Source organism: Podarcis muralis, chromosome Z (genome assembly GCF_964188315.1).
Source record: "Podarcis muralis chromosome Z, rPodMur119.hap1.1, whole genome shotgun sequence".
In the NCBI taxonomy this organism is placed as follows: Eukaryota; Metazoa; Chordata; class Lepidosauria; order Squamata; family Lacertidae; genus Podarcis; species Podarcis muralis.
The window spans coordinates 3,975,417-3,987,618 of NC_135673.1; the positions used below are offsets into that span (position 1 = coordinate 3,975,417).

At 43.5% G+C, this 12,202-nt stretch overlaps 1 protein-coding gene across 1 annotated transcript in view; it reads left to right on the plus strand.

Annotated features, from left to right (window-relative positions):
• URM1 (ubiquitin related modifier 1) overlaps nt 1-11,487 on the plus strand; it is a 32,222-nt gene extending 20,735 nt beyond the window's left edge. The window contains exons 3-5 of the mRNA XM_028715257.2: nt 5,000-5,081; nt 9,000-9,048; nt 9,758-11,487. Of these exons, the coding sequence (XP_028571090.1) occupies nt 5,000-5,081; nt 9,000-9,048; nt 9,758-9,826 (200 nt within the window). The 3' untranslated portion in view covers nt 9,827-11,487. The remainder of the gene's footprint in view (nt 1-4,999; nt 5,082-8,999; nt 9,049-9,757) is intronic.
• The last annotated feature ends 715 nt before the right edge of the window (nt 11,488-12,202 follow it).

Genomic DNA, 12,202 nt, shown 5'->3' on the forward strand with positions numbered 1-12,202 from the left:
GAGCAAACTTGAAGAGGGGTATTCGACGGGCAAAACTGGATTATAGGCTGAGGATTGAGGATAATTTAAGGAGCAACAACACAAGACAGATGTGGAAGGGGATTCAGCATATTACCAACTACAAACCTAACCTTGGTGCTGTCGACGGTGACCCTTTGCTGGCGGAGGAGCTTAACCTCTTCTTTGCTCGCTTCGAGAAGGAGCCACCTGAGACGCCGGTATTACAGCCACCAGCCCATAGGGGCCCCTCATTCACGGTAGAGGAGCATGAGGTGAGACAGGTATTGAGGATGGCGAATCCGAGGAAGGCGGCTGGACCTGATGGCATCACTGGAAAGGTGTTGAAGGGCTGTGTGGATCAGCTGGCGAGGGTCTTTACTAAGATCTTCAATAAGTCCTTACACCAGTCTATTGTCCCACCCTGCCTGAAGTCGTCAACTATTGTCCCTCTGCCTAAAAAATCCACAATCAGTAGTTTGAATGACTACAGACCAGTTGCACTGACTCCAATCATCATGAAGTGTTTTGAGAAACTGGTGCGCCGTCACATTATTTCCTGTCTTCCATCAACTTTTGACAACTACCAGTTTGCATACAGGGCAAATAGATCCACAGAAGACGCTATCATCACCACTCTCCATGCTGCTCTGTCCCATCTGGAGCAGCCGGGGAGTTATGTGAGGCTGCTGTTTGTGGATTTTAGCTCTGCTTTTAACACTATCCTCCCCCATAGACTGGTGTCCAAGCTAGAGGCGATTGGACTCTCCAACTCCACCTGTCTCTGGGTTTTGGATTTTTTGTCAGAACGTTCTCAGAGGGTTAGAGTAGGGTCACATATGTCCACAGCCCTTAGCCTTAACACCGGCTCACCACAGGGTTGTGTGTTGAGTCCCCTGCTCTATGCTCTCTATACGTATGACTGTACAGCCATCTATTCCAGCAACAAAATCATCAAGTTTGCTGATGACACTACGGTGGTAGGGCTCATTTCAGGAGGGGATGAGTCCGCCTATCGGGACGAGGTGGAGCGGCTCTGTGTTTGGTGTGGAGAGAACAATCTGGCTCTTAATACGGCTAAGACCAAGGAATTGGTGGTGGATTACAGGAAAAAAAAGGCGGACATTCAGCCCTTGTATATCAACGGGGAACGGGTGGAGAGGGTGGCGGAATTCAGGTTTTTGGGAGTAACTATCGATCAGGGCATGACTTGGAGCGCAAATACCACTGCTCTGGTGAAGAAGGCCCAGCAGAGAATTTATTTCCTCAGACTTTTAAAGAAGAACAATCTGAGTGAGAGACTGCTGGTGTCCTTCTACCGAGGCTCCATAGAGAGCATTCTTACATACTGTATTTGTGCTTGGTTCTCCAGTTGTACAGCTAGGGAGAGGAAGGTGCTCCAGAAGGTCATAACCACAGCCCAAAGGATTATTGGTCATCCTCTCCCATCTTTGGAAGAACTGTACGGTTCCCGTTGTCTTAGGAAAGCAAACAACATCCTGCAGGATTCATCTCACCCGGGACACAGTCTGTTTGCACTACTGCCTTCTGGCAGGAGATATAGAAACATCAAGTCAAGGACAAATAGACTGAAAAACAGTTTCTATCCAAGAGCTGTGGCCTTTTTGAATGCTGTAACTCGATAGTGTGACCTGGGAGTTTGATGGGTGTTGGTGTGGGTGTGGCTGGAATGTGGTTTGTTTGGTTGTTGTTGTTGTTTTGCTTTTGTTGTTTTTAAGGGATGGCATCCAATTTCGTTGCACTTGTGCAATGTTGCACTTGTGTAATGACAATAAAGAATCTATTCTATTCTATTCTATTCTATTCTATTCTATTCTATTCTATTCTATTCTATTCAACTGGGTTTCCCCAGCCACTCTGGGCAGCTCCCAACAGAAACCCTTAGAGCGATGGGGGTGGAGACACTCCTTCAGGTACACTTCAGGTACATAATAATAATAATAATAATAATAATAATAATAATAATAATAATAAAAGGAACATTGTTGCTTGTGGATGAGCGACTTTAAAAACAGGGAAAGTTGTGAAAATATGAAGGCAAGGCTCCAAGACAAAAAACATTCCACATTGGCAACTTGTCACCTTCTTAAAATCCTTTTAACAAATTATTTTCTCTCTCTTTCTTCTGTTGCTTCTCACCTGTCCAGTAGGAAATGAACTGATGCTATCACCATCTAAAATAAATTGTTCTTTGGCTGTCTCAGTCAAATTGATAGTATGAAAAGAAAAACAGCCTGCCACCCATTTCTTCTCTCTTTCCCACCCTTAATGCTACCGCAACCCACAGTGCCCATCTCCCTTGTCAGCTTTCTAAATAGAAAGATAAAGGATGGATTTTAATAAGGAATGGGGCAAAGACAAAGGGCTGTTGTTGATTTTTCAAAGAATGAGAGAGGAAACTGGCAAAGTAGTATTCCTTGCTGGAGATCCCCTCCTGTGGTTTCCAGCAGCAACTGGTATTCAGAAGCGTGGCTGCCTTCAGGTGTGGATCATGGGTAGTAGCCACTGATAGCCCTCTCCAGTGATGATGGTGGTCATCACTGCCTTCCCATGGGACCCAGTTCCATAGTTGTAACTATATGTTGCATGAAGAAGTACTTTCCTTTAAACTAGCAACTAAGAGGTTTCCCCTCTCCCCCCCCCCCCCGAAAAAAATAGGTTATTTTTTAAAATGGGGAACAGGAATGTATTTTGGGGGGAAAGGAATTGTGAGCTTGGTTCTGGTATTGATCACAAATTCCTGGTTTGAGCCGTTCTCAGAGACATGTAAAATTCCTTAATTCTTAGTGTATGTCCATTTGCCTGAGCTGACATTTTATATTTCGGGGGTTCTCGTAAGAATAAAAGGTGGTATTTCAACCATGTTTTACTCAAGAGGAGACCTGTTGAAGTTAATGAACATGAGAGTGGGGAACTTAAATTAAAAGAGTTTAAGGATTTATCAGGGATGTTAACAACATGGTTACAGTATCATCATTTGAATGAATTTTTAAAAAAGGATATGAAGCTGGGGTTTGGGGAACAACTACCACAACTAGAGAGAGAGAGACCTGTTAAGCTGTAATGTTAAAGTGATGTCTAAAATGTATGAGATGTTTTCGGAATAGGACACAAAAGATGAAAGAGTGAAATCTTCGATGATACAATGGGCAATTGATATTGGTCATAATATAGAAATGGAAGCAGGGGAATGCTTATGGAATATGGGTATAAAATTTACAGCATGTTATGGTTTAAGAGAAAATTATATGAAAATGTTATATAAATGGTACCTAACACCCAGTAGATTGGCAAAAATGTATAAATCAAAATTAAAAAAGTGTTGGAAATGTAAAGAAAAAGAAAGTGGTCTTGAAATAAGGTCAAAGCTTACTGGGAAATGATATATAATGGATTAGAAAAGATGTTTAAGATAACATTTGTAAAAAAAACAACCAGAAGCTTTTCTCTTGGAAATTATGGGATCAGTAAACAGTATAGAAATTTATTTATATATGCATTCTATTTGCCCAAAAATGGAAGGATGAAGAGGTCCTGATGAGAGAAGAATGGTTACAGAAACCATTCTTACTGGAAGAATAAGAAATCAAGATAACAAACTTTTTAGAAAGGAATGGAAATGGTTTATTGAATATTTAGAAACAAAGTGTAAACAGATTGTAAAAACCTGCAGTTTCAAATATATATATGAGCTGTATATGAGAATAGATAAATAAAAGAATAAGTTAAGATAATTTGGAGTACGCACGAAAGGTCAAAAATAAATGTAAAAAACCACAGAAAGAGGGGGAGTTGGAGTCAGAACTGTTAAAATTATGATTGAATAATTCTTGTAATGTATATAAATGAAAATTATATTTTTTAAAAAAATTAAACAAATTAATGAACATGATTAAGTCAGCCCCATTGATTTCAGTGGGTCTACTCTGAATAAAACTTCATTGAATACCGCCAAAAGTACATCCCGCAAGCCTGAACCGAAAGCCACCCTGCCATTGCAACAGAATCCATCATTGAGAAGAATGAAACATGAACATTGTGTATACTATGCATGGTCCAAAGGCAGGACAACATATCCCATGGACTGCTTGCATTTGTAAATCCCAACCACTACCTTTCCCCCCAGGGATGCGGGTGGCGCTGTGGTCTAAACCACTGAGCCTCTTGGGCTTGCTGATCAGAAGGTTGGCGGTTCGAATCCCTGAGATGGGATGAGCTCCCGTTGCTCGGTCCCAGCGCCTGCCAACCTAGCAGTTCAAAAGCATGCCAGTGCAAGTAGATAAATAGGTACCGCTCCGGCGGGAAGGTAAACGGCGTTTCCGTGCGCTGCTCTGGTTCGCCAGAAGCGGCTTAGTCATGCTGGCCACATGACCCGGACAAATGTCCGCGGACAAATGCCAGCTCCCTCAGCCTATAGAGCAAGATGAGTGCTGCAACCCCAGAGTTGTCTGCGACTGGACTTAACTGTCAGGCGTCCTTTACCTTTACCTTTCCCCCACTCCCCACCGTGGCATTTGAGTAGTGTGCTTTGCAGAGGAGAAGTGGTGGGTTGGAAGTGGGTGCTTTACCCTTTCCACACTTGCCTCTTCCCTTTCCCTTTCTATTTTTATTTCTAGTTCCCCTTCCCCTGCCCCACCTCCTCAAGCCAGGGTTCTGGATGTGTGCATGGGGTGCTTGTGAGACTGTCGTTGGTGTGAGATGATGGGGTGTCCATGCAAATACTTGAAAGCAATAAGGTGGCATCAACCTGGTCGTCCAGCGTCCTTTTGCAGGTAGCTCCTTTCGCTCACTGGCATTACTGCAGTGACAACTTTCCTTTCTTAATCAGCTTTTATGTGGGTAGGAAGAAATGTTAGCAATACTGTGTTCTGATTTCATATGGGCAGAAAATGTTACTGGGCATTGTTGCTAAAGCACAATCCAAATCAATTCTTTTCTTTCTTTTTCTCCCCCCACCCACCCCCCAAAAAAATTATTGCAGGGGATGTTCGAAACTTGCTGGTGTGGATTAAAGAGAACCTGTTGAAAGAGAGGCCGGAACTGTTTGTGCAGGGAGATTCTGTGTAAGTAACTGTGATTGCCCAGAAATCGTCCTGTTCTGCATGTCCCCAGGAAGGCTGGACATGAAGGCAGCTGCCCCCTCCACTTGTTTGCCTCCCCCACCTCAAAAAGCAACCAGTATTTAGAGCAGGGACAGCCAGATGTTGTTGGACTACAATCCCTATAGCCCTTTACAATTGGCTTAGGCTGATGGGAGTTGGAGTCGCAACAACATCTGCAAGACACCATGTTGGCTGTTCCTGATTTAGAGGGATGCTGTGACTCCATTTAGCTGTTGGTGGATTCCTTGTGCTCCATGAAATTGCCTTACTCCATAGTCCTAGGCATGCCTACTCCCATGTAAGACCCTCTGCATTCACTGGGGTTTGTTCTCATTTACAAGGGGGTACAGCAGGGGTGGGGAACCTCTAGCTCAGGGCCCAAACGGAGCCCCACAAGCTCCTACCCAGTCAGCACCAACCCCTCTCCCCAGGGTGCACACACTCCCAGAATGTATTTCGCTTGGCTGAGATTTGTCCCTGAATTCTGAGGGTGCATTCTGCTTCCCTGGATAGAGAGGGGAGAGAGTGGCGAGGGTTGGGGTATAGCCTACTGTACACAGCTGAAAAATGCATTTGTTTCTCTCCACCCACTTTTGCCTCTGGCCCCACCCACCAATGGCATATGGCCCTTGGAACGTTGCCCTAAAGGGAATGCGGCCCTCGGACTAAAAAAAAAAGCCTCCAACCCCTGGGATATCGCATTGCAGCATTTAGTCACCTTTTCTAAAGCCATCTAGATGGGTGGCCTTTAGCAAATCCTGAGCCAGCAAATTCTAGAAGTCCTTTGTGCCTCGTGTGCAGGCTGTGGAATTTCTGCAGGTAGCCCTGCTCCCACAGCAGTTCTAGTACGGCAGAAAAAGGAAAATAAACCCCTCATTTAATTCTTATGGGCTCGGTCAACCAGCACCCCACTTTAGCATCACATGACGTCCTGTGCTTTCTGCCACCTATGTTCACACAGGCGCCGCCTCTGTCTTTTCAAGATGGAAGTGCTGAGTAGCAGAGCCTTCCTGGGAGTCCTCCCCCACCCCCTGTCATCCTCTAGGAGCAAGGAAGAGCCCTCCTCTGCAGCGAGTGGGGGCGGCTGCGTACTTAACATTCGTCACTGCTCTGTGGTGAGCTGGAGCGTGCGCCAAGTCCCCTGGCAGCGACAATTGTTGGCAGTCAGAAGAGGGGGAATCCCTCTGTCTCTGATCCAAGGCTTCACAGTTGATCCTGTCTGTTTACAGCCATTTAGCGAAATGGCTGCAGTTGCTCACTCTAGCCGCATTAACCTGCCCCTGTGCTCGATTTGCAGGGAACAGATTTCAATTACGGGACTGGGCTGCGTGGTGTCAAGGAAAAGCTTCTGCTGGTTCACAGCCATCTTTGGGGCAATTTGCCTCTGCATTTGGTCTTCCTCTCCAAGCTTGCAATGGGCAGTGCCCATCATCTCCATTTTGCGGTTTCTTCCATTTATTTTAATTCATTACCCCGCCCCCTTCAGAACAATTTGTAGAACAGAAGGGATTATTTTGCAGGAGAGGAGGAAGTGCCATTTCGGTCAGCCCCCCACCCCCTGCCTCACATACACACAATCCCAAGAGGCTGTTGTAGAGCCAGCAAAAAGACCACTGAATTGGCAAAGAAGTTGGATTCTATGAAGCAATGCAGGGGGTTTTTTTTGGGGGGGCTAATTTGTAGAGGGGGTTAGATTCAGTATTTTGTGGTGGATCATGAGTGTCTGTAAACTGCTTTGGGAACCTATCATGGCTGAGAAGTGGTGGCATAAATAAATAAACCTTGCGCCATTTGTTGAATTGGGGAAATGATGTATATTTAGCACACAAGCTATACGCAAGCATAGGAGCAAGTAATGGTCATTGTTGGATGTATTCTGTGATTACACCATGCCAGCGTGAAATTTGGTACTGAATGCAGATTTCAAGATCCTTAATCTCTGCAGTCGTTTTAAAGACGGAATAGAGCTAGTCTGTGGAACATATGATGTCAAAAAGGCAGGGCATTCTCTGTTTGTGTATCTCTTAAACATTTGCGTTGTTATATGCATACTACTACTACTACTACTACTAATAATAATAATAATAATAATAATAATAGGGAGGTGAAGATAACCTAAGCTCGAAAAATGCTAAGGCAGCATCTGGTGATATCTCATTTGCTGAGCAGGTACTGAGTTTTCAGCAGTAAGCAGATGAGTACATGGCAGAAGAAGGGAAAGGGCCATAGCTCAGTGGCCGAGCAGCAACTTTGCATGTAGAAAGTCCCAACTTCAATCTCCAATGGCATCTCTATTTAACAGTAACAGATCATTCCCATCAGTAAGTAGAATTCGTCTTGATGGAGAAATAGTCTGACCAGATGTGAGGCAGCTTTTCAGATGCTGTACGTTTTCAGTCACAACTCTGCAAGCATGAGATCCAGAAACTTCAAAAATGAAAGCTTATATTGTTCTCAGATGCTCAATTGCCTTTTTTCTGCATTGCGTTTCAAATTTTGCTCAAAACTGTGCTTGCATTTTGGCAGACAGCGGACAGCTTTCAGTCTTTGGTCATACCACTCCCTAAGAATTGGCAGGTGTTAATCTGTTTGAAGTTCTTTATCAAGCAAAAGGCTTTTCATTATTTCTGGGAAGAGGAGGAATGTATGAACCCAAGGTCTGAAAGTCTTTTGCTCAGAGGGCACAATGACCCAGAGCAAAATCTGGCTTAAATAATGAATATATATGGGAGATGTTTGGCTGTGGTACATGTGAAAATGATATCGGGGTGACTTGGTAGTGTTTTAGTTTACTTTTGTTAGCCATATTGAAGTCATTTTGAAGACATGGAGGATATTTTTTTTCTTTTTAAAATAAGCATTAACTGCAGTAAATCACAAGCTGAACATGATGCTGAAAATAAAAAAGAAAAGTTGAATGTGATTTTTGGACGCCACTCTTTAAGAGGGATGTAGACAAATATCCTTTCAGGAGTTCCAGGAGTAATAGTACAGTTGCATACTCAGTTATACTCAGAGTAGACTCAGAGTTGGATACCATCTGTATGAAAAACAAGTCCAACAAGGAAATGTTGAATGAACTGGGCATATTTAGCCTAGAGAAGACAAGACTGAGGAGAGATGTGGTGGTGTCATTTCGGCACGAGAGGGCTGTTGTACAGAAGAAGGCAAAGACTAGCTCTAATAGGCTTAAGTTACAGGATGACTGATGTGGGCTGAGCATTAGGAGAAGCTTGCAAAAGCAGTTCAACACTGGAACTAATTTCTTAAGAGTTGGGCTGTCCCTCACTGGATGTTTCCATGCAGACGCTGGACAGCTGATGACTAGGTCTGCTTGCAGTGCTCTAGATCTCTGGATTTCCTGCCTCAAGGAAGGGACTTGACCTACAAGACACCCTCTAGGTCAGTGGTGTCCAAAGTCCATTTCGGGGGCCTAATCCGGCTCGCCAGTTGGTTTAATCCGGCCCCTGTGGCAATTTATTTACTGGAGTAAAATCCTTAAAAAAGCTCAACAACGGGGGTAAAATCCTAAACAAAAGTTCAACAACTTCAGTCCTAAAAAAAGGTTAACAACTTTGGCTGGCCTTTTGGTCGGCCCTCACGGCCCTTCACTTCATCACATCTGGCCCTTTTTGAAAAACGTTTGGACACCACTGCTCTAGATCTATGATTACTACCTTTCCTAATTGGCCCACCAAGCTCAGTGTAGTCTACATAACTGACTTGCCAGGGTTTCAGGCAGGGAGGTGTCAAGGATTGAACTTGGAACCTTCTGCACGCAAAGCAGGTGCTCTCCCACTGAACTACAGCCCTTCCCCTCCTCCTTCAGAGACTTATGGTATTCCCTGTTGTGTCAACAGCTTCTCTGTTTTGTTGCAGGCGGCCTGGAATCTTGGTGCTGATCAATGATGCAGATTGGGAGTTGATGGTTTGTATGGATTCTGCCATTTGGGGATCTTGTTTATTTGGAACTGTGTTGCAAATTCTCTTGCTGACCATTGTTAGAGTGACTGGCTCCCCCTCAACTTCAGGGAGGGAAGAAATGGTGCCTGGATTTCTGATCTTTTGTGGACGACTACCTCAGTTTTGTAATTGTAATGAGATGGTTTTTAGTAGTGTTTTTATGTTTTTTAATTTTGTGTATGAGCTGCTTTACGCCAAGAAATGTGGTGCATAGACACCAGAATGAAATAAAATATTTTGTGGGATTCCTAGAGGCATTCCTACTACTACTACTACTACTACTACTACTACTACTACTAATAATAATAATAATAATTTATTAGTGCATCTTGGATTATTATTATTATTAACATTTAAAATTATTAGGACACCTTGAATTTGGCCTGAAAATGAACTGACATCTGACTGGCCGCAGTGCAAAACAGGTTTCTGGTCTAGTTTTGGCTGCTCTGACTATAAAAGCAACAGAAGCTAAAGCATTAAGGTCAATGTATAGAGCAAGGATGGGGAACATATGTGGCTCTCCAGATCTTGCTAGACTCCAGCTCTCATCACTGACTGTTAGCTAGAGAGGCTAATAGAGGTTAAAGTCCAACAACATCTGGAAAGCTGCACACTTCACATCTCTCATATAAAGAAATCATTCTCATTTTGTTTTCTTTTCCTTCATTTAGGGGGAGCTGGACTATCTGCTCCAAGACCAAGATAATGTCGTTTTCATCTCCACCTTGCATGGTGGTTAGACTGCTGGGAGTATGAAAAAGAATAATTGTGCTGGTGTGCAGAAGGGATTCCTCGCCCAGGCATACACATTCCTTGCTCTCTTGGCTGTCACCCCAGATCAGAGTTGGTTTCTCATTAGCTCCTTTTCTTTAATGAAGTCTGCCCTTTTGACACTTGGCTCCTCCCACCCAGTGGTTCAGCTCTCTCCTCTTTTGTCCAAGAAGATCGAAATAATTTCTGCACTTGGTCACCCTCTTCCCTGCTCCAGGAGGCGCACACCATGGAACAAATGGCTGAAAATGAGCCGCTTTGCGTGTGGAACGGCTGAGCTCACTGTGGCTGTCACACTTGTTTGCTGGCTTCTCCTTGGCAGCAGCAGGGGAAGGTCTGTGATCAAAGAGGGGATCTCTCCTTCCTTCCAATCCAAGCCTTGGATCAGGTTGCAACCATTAACAGTCATTAAGGGATATGGGGGGCATTCAGGGAAGATGGCAGATGCAAGACACCCTCAGCCTATCTGCTCTTGATTTACCATGCATGGATTTCAGTTCGGTTTTAAAAGGTTTTTAAAAGTACCCATCTAGAGCCAGCTCACAAATGGTTACTTTGAATTTTGATGCCTATGAACTGCACTTTTGCTTGCCTTTTTTTAAAGAAAAAAAATCTAGATGACCCTCAGAGTCCCTTCCAACTCTACAGTTCTATGATGCTCTGTTTTTTTTAATCTTCTGGAGGCACTGCCTGATCCTGTTCTGCATTAACAATAAACACATGAGACGTAACCGGCTGTGTTCTTAGATAAATAAGGTATACTATTCATTGTATCAATTTGTAAATTTCAACAGAAGTAACTCATAAAGTTCAACAAACGAACAAAGCAGAAGATCCAGTGGATCAGGTCATTCTCTAGTCAGTTCATGCATAAGGTCCCTTTGATGTACAGTTGTTTATTGTTTGATATTATTTTTGCTGTAAAATGTGTGAGATCATGATATTGTATTTATTTGCATTACTCAGTGCTTTAACTACTGATGAAGCCCAGGACAGCAAAACAAAGCCAATATTCCAGAAATTCTTGTCTAGACCCTGTGAAAGGATTTTGTGGAACTGTAACAACCTTTCATGTGGATTGTTTGGACTTTATGAACAGACAGGTGAAATAGACACCATTACACAGATGGACCTTATGCATGAACTGACTAGAGAATGATCTGATCCACTGGGTCCTCTGCTTTGTTCGTTTGTTGTACTTTATGAGTTACTTCTGTTGAAATTTACAAATTGATACAATGAATAGTATACCTTATTTATCTAAGAACACAGCCGGTTACGTCTCGTGTGTTTATTGAGGATGCTTTACGTGACCATAGGTTTGTTTGTTGTTGTTTTGATCCTGTTCTTCTGCAGCAGCTGCGTATGCATGCGATTGATTTCCCTTTTCAAATCGTTTGCTCTGCACTGTTCTGTCGCAAAGTTTTGCAATGTGTTGCAGGGACAGAGTGCTTCATTTGAAGCTGGGTGTTCTGGACTCAGATTCTGCCTCAGCCTTGTACTTACTTCACTGGGTGGCCTTGAGCAAGTTGTTCTCTATGTTAACTTTAGTTCCACATGTGTAAAGTGAGATTTGAAATGATCTACTCTGCAGGATGGTTGTGACAATAAACAATAAAAGTTGTGAAACAATTCTGAGTATAGGAGTAAATGGTACCAATGCTACAGTTCCTGTGATGATTCACAGTTTGCATTGCGTTGGTCAGTGTTGTCTCTGTTTTAATTCTGGGCCAAGGATCTCCTCTGATCTACAATGTGCTTTGAGGTGGTCCTTGAGATTCTGTTGGAAACAGGGAAACACTTGAGTTTCTTTTGAGCTCTCTCTCACTGCTGAAGCAGCATGCCACTTTTCTGCTTTTAGAGTCTTAAATAGAAACGCTGCTTGCTTCGTCCACAATTCAAGCAACATCAAAAGGACTTGCAGGAAGACCCAAGTTGTTGCTTGCTCCAGTTGGCTATGATCTGGGGAAATACGGCCTCTGAAGTACTAGGAAACCAGACTCCTCATCTCCAGTAAAACAACATGACAATTGTTGGCTTAGGTTTCAGCGTAACAGTTGGGATGACTTGTGTGGATGCTTCACTTGGGAAATAGTTGTCTTATTACCCTTGTCATGTCCATCCTACAAGGACCTCCCAAGTATGGCACCCTCCAGATGTTAAGACTATTGCTCCCATCAGCCATGGCCAGTGGTCAGGGATGATGTGAGTTGTTGTCCAAAACACCTGGAGGGCACTGTGCTGCAGAAAGATAGATTGAGCGGTCTGGGCACTTCTATAGTCCGATCATTCCCTGGGATGCTAGTACTAAATGAAACAACCTGGTTCATGCGTCACAGTAAACC